The sequence below is a fragment of the Ailuropoda melanoleuca genome, chromosome 11 (assembly GCF_002007445.2).
Source record: "Ailuropoda melanoleuca isolate Jingjing chromosome 11, ASM200744v2, whole genome shotgun sequence".
NCBI lineage: Eukaryota > Metazoa > Chordata > Mammalia > Carnivora > Ursidae > Ailuropoda > Ailuropoda melanoleuca.
Window position 1 is genome coordinate 109,523,929 of NC_048228.1, and position 19,760 is coordinate 109,543,688.

General features: G+C 52.9%; 1 protein-coding gene across 2 annotated transcripts in view; it reads left to right on the top strand.

Moving 5' to 3' along the window:
* Positions 1-256: 256 nt before the first annotated feature.
* LETM1 (leucine zipper and EF-hand containing transmembrane protein 1) overlaps positions 257-19,760 on the top strand; it is a 34,704-nt gene continuing 15,200 nt past the window's right edge. For both annotated transcript variants that reach the window (XM_034672213.1, XM_034672214.1), the window contains exons 1-6: positions 257-353; positions 963-1,023; positions 8,472-8,922; positions 13,623-13,766; positions 14,380-14,517; positions 15,212-15,415. In XM_034672213.1, the coding sequence (XP_034528104.1) occupies positions 272-353; positions 963-1,023; positions 8,472-8,922; positions 13,623-13,766; positions 14,380-14,517; positions 15,212-15,415 (1,080 nt within the window). In that variant the 5' untranslated portion in view covers positions 257-271. The remainder of the gene's footprint in view (positions 354-962; positions 1,024-8,471; positions 8,923-13,622; positions 13,767-14,379; positions 14,518-15,211; positions 15,416-19,760) is intronic.

Sequence of the window (19,760 nt, forward strand, 5' to 3'; positions counted from 1 at the left end):
CCGGCTTAAAACAAGGCTGTTGCCTGTACTACAAGGTCCTCCGAGGTCTCCAGAGGCTCCACCGGGAGCAGCTTGGGTCTCCCCTGCCTGGCCTGCTCAGAGGGTGTCTGGGAGCTGGCACCTGTCCTCTGCTGTGCCTGTCTTCTCCCTTCTCACGCTGGCTCCTGGAGTGAGCCCTCGGCACCCCGCACCTGCTCTGTGCACTCCTGCTGCCTGAGGGTCTTAGGATGCCGCCTGCCTTTCCATCCTTGCTGCCTGGCAACCTATCAGTATGTTGCCTCTGGCCCCGCTGCCCCCAGTATCTGTCTCGTTCCCTCCACAGGTGGTTTCCACAGCGCAGGGTTTGATCACAGGTAAGCTGAGCATTGGTCTTCAGAACGAACTCTGAATTTATGCTTAGCGGAAACCACATTGAGTTAGAAAAAGTGTCAAAAATACATCAGAATCCTGAAAGTGTGCTGTACACTCACCAGTAGTGTTTATCCAAGAAATTGCTTGCTCTTGGCATTTGTTTTACCAATAATTCTCATAGCCCTCACCCGCTCCTGTGGGCAGAGAAGGTGTTGGGTTGTTTGGATGGGGCCCTTGCTTGCTCTGTGGAGCTGTCTGTGCCTTGGGGGTCCCATGCAACCTGACATTAGCTGGAGCAAGTAGGGAGGGAGTGGTCCTGCCTGGGGAGACCCCCAGCCTGGGCTCTGTGGACCTGGGCTGGAACCTGGTGTTCCTGGTTGGGGTGTGTGAAGCCAGGGGCTGCCTCAGATTCTCCTTCTTTACTAGGGCTACCCCAAGACCCCATGTTCCTAACTGGACAGACCCTTTACTTAGCAATACTCTGAAACCTTCCAACACGCAGAACAGGCTTCCAGAAATTTATTCTGCAAAAGAGACTCTAAAACATGGTATCAGTCTAAAGCCCCTGGTTTGAAACTTACGTTCTTGTTTTCTCCTTGTCTTTGTTGTAGGTAGTCTGAGAGATCCTACCTGTCTTGGCTGTGCCAGCACCGTGGGGCTGATAAGCCACCTGTAAGTCAACGTCACTGTACGTCCCTTTGAAAGTGGGAGCTTGGAAATGCTTGATTGCTGTGTGACTCCTAATTTGGGGGAGATGGTATAGTCCACCTTCCTGTTCTTTGTTTTTATTTCTTTTTAGCCATTGTCTTTGCATTTTGAAATATATAACCTCATGGGGCGCCTGGGTGTTACAGCGGTTAAGCGCCTGCCTTCGGCTCAGGGCGTGATCCCGGCGTTGTGGGATCGAGCCCCACATCAGGCTCCTCCGCTATGAGCCTGCTTCTTCCTCTCCCACTCCCCCTGCTTGTGTTCCCTCTCTCACTGGCTGTCTCTATCTCTGTCGAATAAATAAATAAAATCTTTAAAAAAAAAATGAAATATATAACCTCATATATTAGTGGATCTTTGGAAAATAAACATTCATAATCCCAGTACCTGCTGTGAATATAATTATATTTCGGTGTATTTTATCCTGGTCTTTTTTTCATGTGTCTTTTTCAAAACACAGTGCTGTGGACTTACCGTGCACCGTGTGCTTTTCCACACTCGCACCGCTGTTGTCGGTGGCTTTTCATGTACCTGTGCAAAAAGACGTAGGATGCACCAGGCAGCATTGTAGGTGTGGGACTCTGTCAGTGAACACATTGGACCCTCCCTTGAACCCCATTTGGTCCTTCGCAGAACATCAGGTTGAGCGAGTGCTGGCCACGGGGCTCGCCCGCGCCTGGTTCTGGGGACACATCTGGAATGTGGTGGACTTAGCTTTCCCTGTGATGGTACTTTTGCGAGGCTGGAGGGCTTCCTGGAGGGAGTGGCATCCATGCTTCCCTGTCCACTGTTGCACATGGACTCAAACTTCCCTTGGGGTTCCTGTGCTCTCCCATCCAGCATTCCCTCTGCCCAGCATCCCCAGGCATAGTTTCCTTCTGATCCCCCCGCCCCCACCTGCATGGTTGGATGCTCAGACCTCTCTCCTGACTCCCAGGCCCTTGTCCACTTGCCCCAGATACCCACAGTAGAGCCCATCTCTCCCTTTGGACATCCCTGATTCTTCCACTTGGAGAGTGCAGACCTCCTTCCCAAGTGCCGTCCAGCTGGCCCCTCACAGCCACGGAGCCTTGGGGTCTTCTGAGTTTTCTTACTCATTGGAGGTTGTTCACTTGTCACCTCATCTTGGCTATAACACTTTTTTGGAGGATGCTTCCTGGAACAGATCTAACTCCCTAAAATAAAAACTACGTAAGTCATGCACGAACACTTGGTTGACGGCAAAGCAAAATTGTGCTTAAACACAGCGGGCTTGCGGGCTTTTCTTGCACGTGTGAGTGTCTCTGTGGAGTGCGGTTGGCACACATGCAGCGTCTGGTGGGGACACAGCAAAGTCTGTCTCAAAGCTTCTCCCAGCAGCAGTCCCTGCTGGCCCCTGCCTGTCACAAGAGCACTCCCACCTGGCTCTTGGGTTTGATTTTATTTTTAAAGATTTTTATTTATTAGAGAGCACAAGCAGGGGGAGCAGCAGAGGGAGAGGGAGAAGCAGGCTCCCCGCTGAGTAAGGAGCCTGACGTGGGACTGGATCCCAGGACCCTGAGATCATGACCTGAGCCAAAGGCAGATGCTTAACCGACTGAGCCACCCATGTGCCCTGTTCTAGGGTTTGATTTTAAAGATTTTATTTATTTTAGAGTTGGGGGGAGAGGGAGAGAGAGAATCCCAAGCACACTCCCCGCTGAGTGTGGAGCCCAACATGGGGCTCCATGCCACATCCCCAAGATCACTGCCTGAGTTGAAATCAGGAGTTGTCCGCTCAACCAACAGAGCCACCCAGGGCCCCAGGGTTTGATTTTAATTAGATTTCTCTTTTGACCAGTGTAAGTGTTGTTGTCATGGAATCTCTCTTTTTATGATGTGGAGCCATTGAAGAATGTGCATAGAATATCTTTACTCTTGCCAAAGTGTGCATTTCTGGATTTAATTCTAAAGCAAACTCTGTAAGCCGCGGGTGGCGTTTCAGGGGCCTGGGGCCCAGTGTGAGGCTGGAAACAGAGTGGCTGGTGATCCCGGAGTGCAACTCATGCTTGCCATGAAGGATGTATCCTCGTAAGGCCAGCTCTTGGTTTTTTTTTCAAGATGAGCTAGAAGTCTGGGTGTTTGTGTGAAGTCTCTGGTTTCTAGGTACTGACCTCTAAGGCAGGTTTGAGGACTGCCTTGTGGACTGCTTCACCCGCATGAACCCCCGGGGGTATGGGGGGCAGTGCTGCCGATCAGCGACCCCAGCGGCCTGCAGAGCCTTCCGTGCCTTTTTCTCTTGCATGGGGTGCTTGTCGTGTCTGGGTGGTCTGCACCCGACATTTACCCCGGTGAGTCCTCCTGCTGGCTTTTATCTGCAGGGGACCAGGCCTGGAACACATCCTTTCTGGACAGTCCTCCTGGGTTTACTTTTGAATTATTTCAGTTCTAAAGTAGTCTTTTGGGGATTATAACGGGAGTATCCTCAAAACCATAAAATTGGGGCTCCTGGGTGGCTCAGTCAATTAAGCGTCTGCCTTCAGCTCAGGTCATGATCCCGGAGTCCTGGGATCCAGGCCCTCGTCGGGCTCCCTGCTCAATGAGGAGCCTGGTTCTCCCTCTGCTGCTTCCCCTGCTCATGCTCACGTTCTCTCTCTCAAATGGATAAATACAATCTTTAAAAAAAACAAACCATACAGTCATTTGGGAATATTAACTGAAAGGCGCCCGCAGTTTCCCAGGAGTAAGCTGTTTTCTTTAGTAAGCCCTTCCCTCTGTTTCAGGAAGAGGTCTGTCATTTTCTTGATCCGGCCCACACCTGCTGCCCTTTAGAAGGTGCCCAGATCTGTTGGGTTTGGTGTTGATGGGCCTCCTTTTTCGTTATTTTCCCAAGTGATTATTGCTGGCATGTAAGTCACCAGTTTTCTTGTGTCCAGCCACTTCTTACAGCTCGTTTATCATGTTCTAGCTCACGCGGTACCAGCTCTCCGCGGTGGCAGGGTCTGCTGGGGCATGGCGCCCTGGCCGTCTCTCCTTCAGGTGCTCGTGCTTCTGCCACTTTTCCGCGCCCTCAGCCGCCCGGCGTGGCCTCACGGCAGCTGCAGCCCGTCCTGCGTTGTTGCCCCAGCCGACAGTAGAGTATCTAGTGTTTGGTCTGTGTAATGTTAGCTTTTGTCTTTAGTATTTGACACAGAGAGAGAGCGCAAACGGGCAACAGCAGGCAGAAGGAGAAGCAGGCTCCCCGCTGAGCGGAGAGCCCGATACGGGCTCAATCCCAAGACCCTGGGATCATGACCTAAGCTGAAAAGGCAGACACTCAACTGATTGAGCCACCCAGGCACCCCTAAAATGTTTTTATTATGGATGGATGTTGAATTTTTCAAGCACCTTTTAAGAGTCAAATGTACCTGCATTTAAGGTTCATATTAAAATATAAAAACTGTGGGGTGCCTGGGTGGCTCAGTCGTTAAGCGTCTGCCTTTGGCTCAGGGCGTGATCCTGGCGTTGTGGGATCGAGCCCCACGTCGGGCTCCTCTGCTGGGAGCCTGCTTCTTCCTCTCCCACTCCCCCTGCTCGTGTTCCCTCTCTCACTGGCTGTCTCTCCGTCAAATGAATAAATAAAATCTTTTAAAAATATATATAAAAACTGCTTTATTAATACAGATTTTTTTTATAAGTTAACAATTTTTAGAAAGTTAAGTGCTTTCTTTAGAAAGTTAAGCAATACGGGGCGCCCGGCTGGCTTAGTCAGTGGAGCAGGTGACTTGCTCTCAGGGTCGTGAGTTCAAGCCCCACATAGTCGGTAGAGCTTACTTAGAAATAAATGAAAGAAGATTATGGCGGGGGGGGAAGAGAATGTTGAGCAATGGGAACTATAAAGCTGTTTAGCTGAACTCCTACATTTCAAATGAGAGATTACTGGTGAGAGTTGAAGTCTTTATCAGTCTCAGCAGCCTGGACATGTTGCTTTTGCTTTTGATGGCGCAGTATAAGAAATGGTGAGCCACACAGATAAGTACAGGTGACCCTTGAACAATGCAAGGAGGGGTCAGGGGCACCGACCCCTGTGCAGTTGAAAATGCACATAGGACTTTACTTCCCAAAGCTGAACTGCTAGCCAGCTGTGGAGCGGAAGCCTTGCTGAACATAGTCGATTTGCACCTAGCTTGTGTATGTATCATATGCTGCCTTCTTACAATAAAGTAAGCTAGACAAAAGAAAATCGTAAGGAAAATGCACTTACAGGACTGTCCTGTATTTATCGGAAAACCTCCATGCATAAGTGGGTCCGGGCACAGATGTCTGCGTTGTCCCAAGGCCAGTGTGGTCGCAGCAGCGCTCTCTCTTTTGGTTCTTTTTCTATCTCAATCTTCAGCTAAAATGGTCCAGACCCCAAAGGGTGAGCAGGTGGGGCGTTTCTGATCCAAGACAATGTCATGGGTGTTGTCTAGCTGCTCTTGACCTCCTTTATCACAAAAATAAAGGCAGCGAGGGAGCACCTAAAATGGGAAATAAGCAAACTAACTTCTTAATCCTGGAGCTCATTCCACGGGAACACTGGGACTGCCGTGAGGCTCTTTCCAGAGTCTTGTGCCGTGTGAATGCTCCTACGATGGGCTGCAGAAATGCGAAGATGGTGGTGCCAGCTGCTTCCCCGGCCCCTGGAATGCTCCCAGCATAGGGTATGCTGGGTATCACGGGGCCTTGAGGGCTCTGATAAGTGTTGCAATGTTGCGGGCAATGGTCTCCCTGGCGGAGGAGCCCCGTGTCGTGCAGGGAAGTGCGGGTCACCTCTTGTCTCTGGGCAGAGAGATGTCCTGCACTTCGGGAATCATTCCTCTTGGTCCTCGTACCTGTTGCTCTGTTGTCCATCTTTGCTTCCCTTCTTGTAGCTGGTGTCACTTTGCCCTTGCTGGCATCATGTTCCTGAAGGTCTTGTTGAGGTTTACAATCCTCACTGGCGCAGCCTCAGGCCATTGTCTGGGTGAGCTATCCCCTCAGGAGTCAAGTGGCCACAAGAGTTGTGCTGTTGACAAGAGTTAGGGAGGTGCCACGGGGAGAGGAGGCGTGGGTCCCTTTGCCTGCCACCCTGTGGTTGTGCGGCTGATGCCACGAGGCATGGGAAATGCTGACCCGGTGAATGCGTTCTCTTGCCAGACACGACTCAGTTTCTCTCTTCATTTTTTTAAGATTTTATTTTTAAGTCCTCTCTCCACCCAGTGTGGGGCTCAAACTCACAAGCCCGAGGTCAGGAGCCACGTGTTCTACCAACTGAGCCGGCCAGGTGTCCTGAGTTCTCTTCTTGAAGGTGGTAGCAGGTGGTGTGTGTTGAGGTGGACGTAGGCATCAGCACCCTAAAGTAAAACGGGCAGCTTCCATAGGAGCCCCCAAGCTTTTTAATGCCAACAGTCTGTCCTCTGGTGACTGCGAATTTCTCATTGACACGTTGCTTTTGCCCAGAGTGGGTTTTCCCCACTTTGAAGGGAAAGAAAAGGAAAAGCAGGAGAAGGACTGGGGACTTGATGGAAAGCTGGGCCTACTGACCCTGTCTGGGTGAGGCGGGCATGCGCTTCTCGGGAGCGAGGCTGAGCTGTGGGCTGTCTTGAGCTGGGGCAGAGGAGGGCCCCAGCTGCCCATGGGAAGGCAGCAGTGCCCAGATTAGTGTTGTTTTGATGAATATTTTTAAAATAACAGATTATGCAATTTTATGCTTTTTGAAAATAGCTAAACCTTTCTGGCTAGATTGTTAGTAATAGTGGTCTCTCGTGTGTGTGAAGATAGCCAGATCTTGGAGCATCACCAGCCCCAGCTGGATACACCAGGTGCTTTTCTACTTGCTGTTTTCATGAGTCTGTCTTTGCCTGTTAGCTAGCCCCTGCAACTGCTGACATCATGCCTTCTCGTGGAAGCCACTTGCTTCCTTGATAACTGAGGGTTGGAAGATTGTATAATTAAGTTTGACAGAGATGGGAGGTAAGGTTTATTACTGTGGGCGGGTATTGTCCTCACCTCCCTTGGGAGGTGAGGCTGCGGTGCAGAGGGCCCAGGCTGCGGCCACAGTCTCGCAGCCCTTTGTGGCTGAGCAGCTCTGCTGTGCTCCGTGCAGCTGTGACTCAGCAGGGCGGGTTCAAGGCCACCAAATTCCAGCTCAGGTGTTGACTGTGGGCATCTGGGGCTCACAGCACAGGACTGACCCTGCCCTTCGAAGGCAGGAATGGGGGCCCCAGACAGGCAGGACGTGGGGTTGATCAATGGGGTGGCTGGCGCCCGCTTGAAACAGACTGTGAACTGAGGTGGGCACGTCCCTATTTGTCCTTTGGTAAAAGGTTCGGCTAAACTAGACATTGACCAGCTTCTTCCAGCCCTGACTGACGGCTTCTCAACTGCTTTGATGGGAGAGTGATCATAGCTGCCACCTTTCTGGCAGGCGTTGCTGTGCCAGGCATGGTTCTGGGTACTTCATGTATGTATGTATTACCACACCCGTTTACAGAGCACGCTCCTGAAGCACAGAGGGGTTCATTACGTTACCCAAGGTCTCGCAGCAATAGTGGGTTGGATTTTGAACTGGGACAGGCAGCTGTCGAGCTCAGGTCCTCAGTGCTGGGATTGGGCAGGTGCCATGAGGTGATCCAGCACATGGGAAGAGGCTGGGCTGTGTTGGTTGTAAGCACACGCCTCTGAGGTTAAGTTGGAGCCTGTGGCCTCCCAGAAGTGGGTTTGTGCATCAGGAGGGAGGAGGTTTCCAGTAAGAAAGGCAGGTTCCATAGAAGCTCGTGGGGCTCTGAGAACCGTGCAGGTAAGTTGCTCTAGCCCTGGACTATAATTGAGGCTCTGAGCTGAGCAGAAAGAGCGGCCCAGGGAAGAGAGGGAGGAGTGGGCTCTGGACGTGATATGTTGGGTTTTTGCCATTTTGTGCAAATATTTTGCTGGACTACGCACAGGGTTGGGTCATTGTTGATTGGAGCATCCTCACTGACTTCCAGGACTTGGTCAAGAGCTGCAGGTCTTTGTAGGAAGTCTCCTGGTAGGGAAAGGACCCCGCCCCTGCCCCACCCCAGATTCCCCAAGTCTGGGGACTCTCCTGGGAGATCTGCCCCAAGGTTGGGTCTGTCTAGTCCAGGTGTCAGGCTTCTGCTGTTTGTGTCCAGCCTGTCCCTTAACCCCAGGCCCTAGCCTTTGCCTAGTCTCCTTGGTGTGCTGTGTCCTCCATGAGCCCATGGGCACCGGCCGCCCTTGGTCTCTTGCACAAGCCCCTCGCAAGCAGCTCCTCTTCCTGATGTGCTCCGAGCGTCAGGAAGCGGTATTGAGTCTGTTTCGTGTACCAGGAAGGTTGAGTGGGCATGTGGTTATGATAGGGCTCTGGTCTGTGTCGCTCTTGTTGGTATGTGGTGCTGGGAGATTGTAGATAGTGGCTGGCTCCTCACCGCTGTTTTCCTTTCTCCCTTTTCAAGGAATGTACCGTTTCGCTGCTGCACTCCTGTCCACCCCCTGCACCTTTCCTTCAGAGCCGATCCCCGTGGCTGTTGGACTCTGAGGCCCGAGCGCGTGTGCTCAGTGGCCAGAGTGCCGTGGGCCCCCACCTCTGCCAGTCTGGTTGTCCCAGGGCCACCGTTCCTTCCCTTGCGCTGCTGGCACTCGTCGCCCCCACTGGGCGATGACTCCGTGGTGGAGAAGTCGCTCAAGTCCTTAAAGGACAAGAACAAGAAGCTGGAGGAGGGAGGCCCTGTGTACAGCCCCCCACCGGAGGTGGCCGTGAAGAAGTCCCTGGGGCAGAGGGTCCTGGACGAGCTGAAGCACTACTACCACGGCTTCCGCCTGCTCTGGATTGACACCAAGATCGCCGCGCGCACGCTCTGGCGCATCCTCCATGGCCACAGCCTGACCCGCAGAGAGCGCAGGCAGGTAATGGGCACGCGAGGGTCCTGGTCGGTTCACCTTCTGGGTACTTAAAATGCATTTAGGGCTTTTTTCATGCCACTTTTGGTTTAAAAAAAAAAAAAAAAAGAACAGAAAGACTAACCCGTGAACTTCCCTGTAGGACCCCGCTGATGGGAGCAGTGCCCCTCTGCCAGGGCTTCCGTGCTTCTGTTGTCTCTAGAACCCGCCTGCTCCCCCGCTCTCCGGCTGCCCAGAGCTTCCCGTTCAGCATGTGGTGTGCCAGCTTTCTCTACCGTCTATCAGCTCTTTTTCCTTTTACAATTTTACTTATTAAAGAGAGAGCAGGAGAGAGAGAGTGAGAGAGCACAAGTTGGGGAGTGGGGCAGAGGGAGAGGGAGAAACAGGCAGAGAGTTGAGCAGCGAGCCCAGTAACATGGGGCTCCGTCCCAGGGCCCTGGGATCATGACCTGAGCTGGAAGGCAGATGCTTCACTGACGGAGTCGCCAGGTGCCCCATGCCATCCCCCAGCTCTTAAAAAAAGATTCTTCCTATTTTTCCAGGAGCCCAGACCTTCTAGGTCTCTTTGTCTGCAATAACCGACGGTTACGCCACTGAGTTTTCTTTCTTCTTCCCCTCTTGCTCTTTTTTTTTTTTTTTTTTTTTTTTTTGGTGAGTCCCCAAGGGGTAAGGGCAGCTTAAGTTCTCAGCACCCTCGGATTCCCCAAGGAGAGGTGCAGCGATGTCTGTTCCTGGAAGTTGACTTTCAGAGGATCTTAGGAGTTGGCTGTCATGTGTGAGAGTTACTTTGGCTTCTGATTTTATGCTTGTTCTCAGGAACTTCATAGAGAACACGGGGCGTTGTTTTAACTGGCTGGAGTGTCCCCTGGGTGCTGTTTTAGGAGGGGGCTGGCTGAGGATCGAAAGGAGGAGCGGTGGCACTGGGATTTCAGAATCGTGCTGTTAGTGCTGGCTGGACCTTGATTACCCACGCAAGTTAATGCGCTATGACCTGGCCGCCCTTCTGCCCCGCCCCCCTCCCATGCTGCCTTGAGAGGTGCCTGTGTTTGCTACTTCGCTGCAGACCTGGGGGCCTGGGGGCGGGGCTTGGCTCTGCCTCCACAGTGTGCTCGTGGCTCCTCCCTCCAGCGCTGGCCTGGGTGGAGCGCGTTGGAGCAAGGTGCTCACCATGTGGCGATGCTCTTAGGGTGATGGAGAGTTACCGCGGTTTCTCTCTGAGGTGTTGTTTCCTGACAGTCTCTGGCTTTGTTAGACTGTTACCCGCTCCAGCCTTCTGCTCCCTTCAGTTTGGTGACCAGGTGTGGCAGGCGTGACAGCCTAGTAGGTGTGAGCACACTTGGCCCCCCAGCCCTTGGCTTCTAACCGCCCCACAGGGAGGAGCCAGGGCTCCTCAGAGACAGAGCTAACCGGCAGTGCTTCAGGATGAGCCTGTGTCAAAGGTAAGGAAGGACTCGAAAATAAAGGGGGGCACTTCTGGGGGTCGCAGTGTGAAATAAAACAAATTTTTGTTCATTTCTTTCAGCAGTATTGCACAATGTCATATTTTTTGATGCTATTGTAGATGGAATTTTTTATTGTTGATAAAATACACAATCTAAAATTACCATTGTAGCCATTTTTACGTGTATGCTTCTGTGGCACTAAGTACCTTCACATTGTTGGGAACATCGCCACCCTCCACCTCCAGAACTCTTCCATCTTACCAACCGAAACTCTGCCCCTCGCGAAACACTTACTCCCCACCCCCTCCCCGGCCCCCGACACCCACCATCTACTTCCTGTCCCTGTGCTCTGGCTCCTCTACGGGCCTCATGTCAGTGGGTCACACAGCATTCGTCCCTTGGTGACCGGCGCACTTCACTGAGCACAGTGTCCTCAGGGTTCATGCAGGTGGTGGCAGGTGTCAGAATCTCCTTCCTGTTTAAGACTGAATAATATTCCATTGTGTAGATTGTCCGTTTTGTTTATCCATCCGTCCGTCCATGGACACTTGGGTTCGTCCATCTTTTGGCTCTTGTGGGTAAACGGAGTCTTTGAAATATCAGTTTCCAGCTGCCAATTTCTAGTACAGTTGACCCTTGAACAACACACGTTTGAACTGTGTGGATCCACATATATGCAGATTTTTTTTATAAACGTGTAAGCATATAAAAAATATAAAAATACATACACTACTGCAAATGTACTTTCTCTTATGATCCTCTTAGTATTTTCTTTTGTCTGGCTTTATGGTAAGAATACAGCATATGATACCACAGCACAGAAAATGCATGTTCGTCAACTGTTACGCTATCCCTGAGGCTTCCAGTCACCAGGAGGCTGTCAGCAGTTACGCTTTTGGGGGAGTCAGTTTACACATGGATTTTTGACTGGGTAGGAGGGTCTCTGCCCCAACCTCTGTGTTGTTCAAGGGTCTACTATATATAGAAGTACAGCTGATTTTTTTTAAAGATTTATTTAGTTAAAAGAGAAAGAGCGTGCATGTGTGCATGAGTGGGGGAAGGCAGAGAGAGAATCCTGAGCAGACTCCCTGCTGAGCGCAGAGCCCTGCAAGGGGCTCCATGTCACCATCCTGAGATCAGGACCTGAGCCGAAACCACGAATTGGTTGCTCAGCAGACTGTGCGTCCAGCGGCCCCAGGAGTACAGCTGGTTCTCATATATTGATCTGTGTCTTGCAGATTTACCAAAGTCTGCTATTCTGGTGTCTTGAGTTGTGGTAGGGCTTTTGTTTTGTTTTGTTTTTGGGGGGACGTAGGGAGGGGCAGAGGGAGAGAGAGTCTCAGGTAGGCTCCGTGCCCACCATGGAACCTGACACAGGGCTTGATCTCATGACCCTGAGATCACAACCTGAGCCAAGATCACGAGTCAGCTGCTAACCGACAGCACCACCCAGGTGCTCCTGCATCTATTTAGATGATCATGTGCTTTTCCTTTTTTTAGTTTTATTAATTAAATGGTTGAGATTATAAGATTAGATAAAACAAGACCCAGCTTTATGCAGTCTACAAGAAACACTCCTTAAATGTAGAGACACAAATAGATCCCAAGTGAAACAATGGGGGAAGGGAAGTGGTACTAACAGAAGAAAGCTGGTGTGTCCGTCTGAATGCCAGACCGCAGTGATTGCAGAGCAAAGATGACCAGGGATGGAGAAGGTCTTCCTGGTGTCCAACATTTCATGATGCTCAAGGGGTCAGGTCACCAGGAAAGAACATTCCTAAACGTTTATGTACCTGATAACAGAAGCCAGAGGCCACAGAATATATTGTATGGTTCCACATACAGGAACTGTCCAAATAAAGCAAATTTATAGAAACAAATCAATTTACTGTTTGCCGTGGGCTGAGAGTAGAAACGGAGGTTGACTACAGATGGACGTGGGGAACTTTATGGCATGACAAAAATGTTCTAAAACTGGGTTTTGGTGATAGTTTCACAATCTGTAAATTTACCAAAAATCATTGAATTCCACACTTAGTGAATGTTATGGAATGTGAATTAAACCTCAGTAGAACTACTAACAAAAAAATTAATGGATGAATGTCAAAAACAATCAACTTGAAGGGTCTTTCCATGGTACAATCCTGGACCATTTGAGTATAAAAATAAAAATAGTAAGGAACGGTAAACAAATGAAAAAATATAGGAATCCATGAATCGGTCTGACCATAAGTCAGAAAGTGAACATGCAAGGTTTGTAAATGAGGAGATAGGTTCTGGTTGGGGGCCCCTGTTCTGTGACCCTCAGAGTAGAGACTGGTTTGAGAAGAGCCGGGGGTGAGTGCTGTCTGGAGAAAAGCCTCGGGTGTGTCCTCCACAAACTCGGGGGCCAGGTGGCTCCTGACCGCGGGGAGGTGTCGCCAGCACTCAGGGAGCCGGGCTCCCGCGCGGGGGGGTACCGCTTGAGCCCGATCCTAAGTGTCAGATGAGGCCAGAACCGAAGCCGTTGCTAGGAATGACGTTGCTCTTCCAAAGCACTCTAGTTCGTGACAGTGGAGATACACGCGTGGACACACACGGGAGTGCCTTTGGGTCCTGTGAGCCTGGACAGTTGTGAGTGCAAACCGTAGTTGGCTGGTCGTGACTGAAGAGAAAGCTGATCTGCCTGGGGGCCCGGCAGGGAGTGTCCACTCTCAGGGATTTTTGATGATTTCCACTCGTGTGTTTCTTTAATGGCTTCAGCGGTAGTTGATTTGTGTCGATGAAGTGCTTGGATGTTGTTCTAATCATCGCTATGGGACGCAGTGTCAGGTCAGGCCTTCTTGAGAAACACACAGCCAGCACTTTTCCTGTCTGCCGACCGTTTGGGCTGGGTGGCGTGGCCGCAGCCTTCCCTGGTGGCCCTTGCTGGCACCAGCAACGGCCAGTCAGCCTCTTGCTCCTGTCCCGCTGGCGTCCAAGCCCGGTGGGCAGCACCCCGTGGCTGTGTCAAGCTGTCTCTGCAGAGCAGGACCCCCCCAGTGGGTGGGGCATGAAGGGAAGGGGACCACTCCTGGCGGGGGGCTTCCGCCCCTCCCTCCTAAAGGCTCTTTTTCCGTGGTTTAGACATGGGAGGAAGAGATGCCTTTGGGAGCAGTTGGAGGGGCTGTTTGGAACTTAGCGCTCTCCCCAACCCCTGCCGGGTGCTGCCTGCGGTCACACCTTCTGACGGTCATGTGAGCAGTATTGTCGCCTCACCCTCTGATCCCTTCTGCCTTTTCCCAGTTTCTCCGGATATGCGCTGACCTCTTTCGCCTGGTCCCCTTCCTGGTCTTTGTGGTGGTGCCATTCATGGAGTTCCTGCTTCCTGTCGCTGTGAAGCTCTTCCCCAATATGTTGCCGTCCACGTTCGAAACCCAGTCCATCAAGGTGACAGGGCCTTGGGGGCGGTGAACTCAGGGCAGGGTGGATGTGGACGTAGTTATGATGTCTGCACTGTTTGTGGCTGACATTCAGATGTTCATATCTCCTTCGTAACTCAGTCATGCTTTGCTGTGATGAGTAAAGGATGGGTTTCGGAGATGCTTCTCTTTAAACATGTTTTGGAAAACGGTTTCTCTAGCCCACCTCTTCAGGCCACAGGTTGAGGCTGTTTGTGGGGTTGGGGTAAGACCCCTGGAGGGCAGGGCTGACCTGCAAGTAGCTGGGCTGTCAGACTGCCCCCAGGTCACGGACTTGTTTCACTCCACACGGCCTATGAAGCTCAGAAGCATCACTGGCTGGGCCCTGCTCCAAGAGGCCACACAGATATTTTTTAAAACCATGAAATAGAAGAGAAGGTCTCAGAATGCATAGTACCTGGTGGGAGTGAGTGCTGTTCAGGGAAATGTGGGCGGCACTGGGTTGAAGGGTAGCGTGAACTCCACGCCGGGGTTCCCATCGGAGGAGTGGAAGCATCTGCTCTGCCTGGTGCCATCCAGGGAAGCCATGGGGGGGATGGGGTGCGGGCAGGGAGTGCAGCACCCCCTCTTTGACCTCACAGGAGGAGAGGCTGAAGAAGGAGCTGCGGGTCAAGCTGGAGCTGGCCAAGTTCCTCCAGGACACCATTGAGGAGATGGCCCTGAAGAACAAGGCAGCCAAAGGCAACGCCACCAAAGACTTCTCCGTGTTTTTCCAGAAGGTGACGTGATGCTTTGGGGCCCTGGTGGCCCCAGCCCACCGGTCCCGAGTGCTGGTTAGAGCCTCAGGGCTGCCCCGCCTTATGCGGGGCACGCCTCACTTCCTTGCTTCCTTCTGCTTTACCACGCATGGCAAGAGTGGGGCTCCCAGACGGGCGTAGGCCAGTGCCGGAGGGGGTTGAGCCAGGAGCCCCACCCTGACCCTGTACTCGGTGAGGTCAAGCCTACTGTCTGAGAACTTGAACCTCGCTGACATTCACCGTTGTTTGAGGTGGAGTTTGGCAAATGAGCAAAGACCCTGCAGTTGTGACGAGCGGGGGGCCAGGCTGGGCGCAGAGGGCACAGACCCCGGGGCCGCTCCGCAGCTACACCACAGTGGGGAGCCTCTTGCCGGTCAGCAGCCACGGCCCTGCTGGCATGTGCGGGAGAGGGGCAGCAAGCGGCCGCGTGCCACATGGAGGCCTCCTCCCTGGGAGCCAGCGCAGGCTGTGCTCGGGGCGTGCACGCCTGGAGGGGCTGCTCCCCAGCAGGAGCGTAAGGACAAAGTAGATCTGAGGGAGGGTGTGGACGGTCGGGGGCTCTTCAGTGGACCCTCCTCTGTTTCTTCACTTGAGGCTTGTGGCCCAGGTCTGTGGGTGGCGCTGGGGAGCACACCTGCCCCCACCCAGTGGCTCACCCCCGTGGTCGCTCCTGCAGATCCGAGAGACAGGCGAGAGACCCAGCAATGAGGAGATCCTGCGTTTCTCCAAGCTGTTTGAGGATGAGCTGACCCTGGATAACCTGACGCGGCCGCAGCTGGTGGCCCTGTGCAAGCTGCTGGAGCTGCAGTCCATCGGCACCAACAACTTCCTGCGCTTCCAGCTCACCATGCGGCTGCGGTCCATCAAGGCCGACGACAAGGTGCGCTGCCGGTGCTCGCGGCGCCGCCTCTCCATGGGCTTTGGTTCCTGGGGGCACAAGCAGCGGGGGTCCTCATGTAGAACTCTGGGGGCCCTGTCGCTCCCAGATCGCGGCCATTTGCCCGCTCTGTGCTCCGTTTGTGCGTTTGCTGGACTTGCACTGGAGCTGTCCCGTCAGCAGGCGGCCACTTGGCAGGATGTTAGGAGACTTGCCCATGTCTCTGCGTGTTTGTTGAAAGGATGAGTGGCAACATGGCCTATGTGAACGCATCGTAAGTTAGGGACCATCACTTCCACAAAGAATTTGATACCCCAGACTGTGCTGTAATGAACGTCTTTTAACATGGATTTTTATTCCAGATCTTTGATAGTTTTCATACAAAGAGTGACCCACAATTGGGGCTCCCAAGGAAAGGGGCAGGAGGTCAAAAGCAAGTCTCGGTCCACAACCAGATTGCTCCCAGGACTGTGCTGTCTGCTGTGTCCTCCTGCTTGGCCCTCCTGCAGCCCAGCAGCTGCACTGCCCATGGTTTCGGTGCTTGTGTCTCGGGAGGAGCTCCTAAAACACCCTTCTTTTTCTCCAGCAGTGCTTCTTGTCGTACAGTGTCCGGTGTCTGCTGTTCTCAGAGCTCTCCAGGCACACCTCGGAGGTGCTCAGTCTCCCTTCCAGACCGCTTGTGCTCCACTTTCTTGAGTAGCTCATCACAGTTCCTGTCTGATTATTCGATAACTGTGGTCTGTAGGTTTGTTTGTTTTGTTTTCTTGGGTTTGTGTGTTTGCAGTATCTAGTTGTTTCCGAGTGCAGACACGTCTGTGGGAAGTTTCTGAGCTTCCGGTTGTCGCTGGCTTCCTCCGGGAGGGGCCCACCCGAGTCTGCTCAGCTATGGAGAGGCTGGTCACCTGGGGATCACTAACCACAAATCCAGGCTGGGCCCACAGCCTCGCCGTGGCCCTTCCACATGGTGCCTCCTGCATAGCACAACCCCAGAGGCCCCTCTGCTTTGTGAAGGTTTTCTGCCCAGCTCCTCCCCTCTGTGCTGCTCAGCTGGGGAGCCTGATACCAGGGTTGTTTTCCACCCTTCGTTTTCTGTGGGCAGCGGCCTCGAGACCTGTCTGCCGAGCAGCCTCCCGATTCCAGCTGTCCTCTTCTTAGCCCAGCGAGAGGTCTCTGCCTTTCAGCAACGGCCCTTGGCCTGGACTCTCGGCCTGCCCTGAGGGTCACCAGATGTTGCCACATCCCCAGTGGCTCACACATGGACAGCCCACACCTCCAAGGTTGCCTGGCCTTTCCGTCCACATACTCTCGCTGTCCCCGAGCCCTAGTTGTGTTAGCTCTCCAATGCTGCCAGGTGTGTGTTTGTGTGTGTCTTATCTGGCTTTTGTAGGCGCTCTCAGCAGGGGTGAGGGTTGGGCGAGGGTGGCTCCTTGTCGTAGCTAGAAGGAGCAGAGCATCCCTGCACTTTTGTAAGGACTAAAAGAAACCCTTTCTCCAACACAGTACACATCACGTCTAGGAGGGCACTGCAGACGTTCACTCCGGCACAGCGAGGGGGGCTGACGGTGGTACAGTGTGGCTGCAGGGGAGCCTGCGGTGTGGCTGCCCTCACCCTCCACTGCCCCACCTGGGGAGAGGCAGCTCGAGGGCAGGTGGCCTGGGGTTGAGTCGAGGGCACTCACTTGCTCTGTGACGTTGAACAAGTTGTCCTACTGCTCAGTGCCTCAGAGTCCGGTGAAGTAGACAGCGGCCAGACCTCCACCGTCAGGAGATGGAATGGGCATCCTTTCCCCTGGATGTTTTTTGTTCAGTGACAAATACACAGGAAAATTCTGAAGCGTGGGAGAAGACGTTGGGGCCCCAGGACCAACCAGGCGGATCTTTGTTCCCTGGGGCTGAAGAGGTAGCGACAGAGGTGCCGACGTGTGCAGACTTCCAGAGCCCTGACAGGGACGCCCGGCCGGCTCTGTTGGTGGGCTGTGTGACTCGATCTCAGGGCTGTGAGTTTGAGCCCCACGTGGGGTGTAGAGAGGACTTAAAATCATTTTAAAGAAGTAAACAAACGCCTAACAAGAGCCTGCTCTCTCTGGACAGAGGACAGGAAAGGGGCTGCTTAGCAGGACAGAGGACTTGGGACAGTAACTGCTCTACTCCAGCCAGACACCAGGGGAGACCCTGTCACCCCTACCACATGCACCGCTGGCTGAGGGCTGACGCCTCCACCCTGTTCAGGATGTCCCAGCTGGAATGGTGTCCGGGAAGGCTGGCCGATGGTACTGAGCTGCCCTCCTCCCCCTGGGCACAGTGTCAGTAGACCAGCAGAGGCCAGGGTGTCCACCTCCACCTGACCATTCCCAGACCTTCCCCGTGCATCCCACTGGGATGGTGTCCAGAGCCAGGCGGGCCACCTGCCCCTCCTAGGCCAGGAGATACTGGGAGCCCTGGTGGAAAACTGGAACTCGAATCCCCACTACCCCAGCAGAAACAGAAGTGCCTCCCCGGGGCTCAGTGGAGGCTGAGTGGGGGCCTGGCAGCAACGAGCTGGCACCCTAGCTATTCCAAACTGTACCACGGTTGTCATTTTGTGTGTATAACTGAGAGAGAGCACGGAGAGGTCAGCCATTGAATGGAGCTCATGACCCAACCCCAGGCTACCTGCCCCCTAGAAATGGGGGCACAGCCCCCACTGAGGGCCAAAGGGACCTTGACACACCTGGGGACCAGGAAGCCAGAGCAAGGGAGGACCTGGGACTTGGCTTTTATTACTCGTGTGGTGGGAGTGGCTAGCTGCAGGAAGTGACACACAGGCGAAGGCTTTGTGGTTGGAGGATTTGAAGAAGGACTCTTGCATTCCCACGAAAGCCAGGCCACGGGGGAGATGTAAGCCATGTCGGCTTGTTAGTTTGGATCAATAGATGCCAGATGATTGGTTGCAAAATCTGTAGAAGTTGGTTAGAACGTGACTCACCACTCCGAGGCCAGAGTGCTGTCCGAGGGAGCCAGCGAAGGTCGAACGTTGAAACGAGATCCAGAGACTCATAACCCCCCCCACACGTCCGGGTTTAAGTTGAAAGTCACTCCTCATGTTAAGACTCAGAAGGCTCTTGGGGCGCCTGGGTGGCTCAGTCAGTTGAGCGTCCGACTCCTGATCTCAGCTCAGGTCTTGCTCTCAGGGTCGTGAGTTCAAGCCCTGCACTGGGCTCCATGCGGAGCTTTAAAAAAAAAAAAAAGGGGCGCCTGGGTGGCATAGTGGTTAAGCGTCTGCCTTCGGCTCAGGGCGTGATCCCGGCGTTATGGGATAGCCCCACATCAGGCTCCTCCGCTATGAGCCTGCTTCTTCCTCTCCCACTCCCCCTACTTGTGTTTCCCTCTCTCGCTGGCTGTCTCTATCTCTGTCGAATAAATAAATAAAATCTTTAAAAAAAAAAAAAAAAGGACCAAGGGTTCTCAAATGAGAAAAGGCAGCCAATGAAGACAGCAGAGATGTGAGACACCAGATGACAGTTGTGAGGCAGCCGCTGTGTAGCCATGTGGGAGCATAGTCTCAGAGAAAATGAAGAAAACCCAAATGGAATTCTTTTTTTATTTAAAGATTGTATTTATTTATTTTAGAGAGAGAGAGCATGCACGTGTGAGCGGGGAGGAGCAGAAGGGGAGGGAGAGAGGCTCTGAAGCAGACTCGCCTGAGCGCAGAGCCTGACGCGGGGCTCGATCCCACAACTGCAAGATCATGACCTGAGCTGAAACCAAGAGTCGAGGCTCAACCAACTGAGCCACCCACGTGCCCCACAAATGGGAATTTAGAAGTGAAAAATAAAACCCAAAATGAAAAGCTCAGTGGAGGAGCTCTACAGTAGAAAGGAGAGGGAAGAAGACAGGGGCAGTGGACTTTTAAGATAAAACAATAGAAATCACCCATCTGAACATCTGAGAAAACAGTTTAAAAAGATGAGCGGGGGGACTCAGCCATTAAGCATCTGCCTTCGGCTCAGGTCACGATCCCGTCCCAGGGTCCTGGGGTCGAGCTCCCTGCTCAGTGAGGGTCTGCTTCTCCCTTTCCTCTGCTCCTGCTCTCTGTCTCTCTTACAAGTGAATAAATAAAATCTTAAAAAAAAAAAAATGAGCAGGGACTAGAGGAAAGCATCTCACAAACTTGTCGCCAGAGTTCTGGAAAGAGAGGTGGAAGGGCAGAGCTGGGAAAGTGCTGGAAGAAATAACAGCTGAACTCTTCTCAAATTCAGTAAAAAATCTGAATCAGCAAATTTGAGAAGCTGAGTGAAGCTCAAGTGGGATCAACAACACCACTGAAGACAGCTAATTTTGACAGCAGCTTGAGAACAGCCGTCTGGTC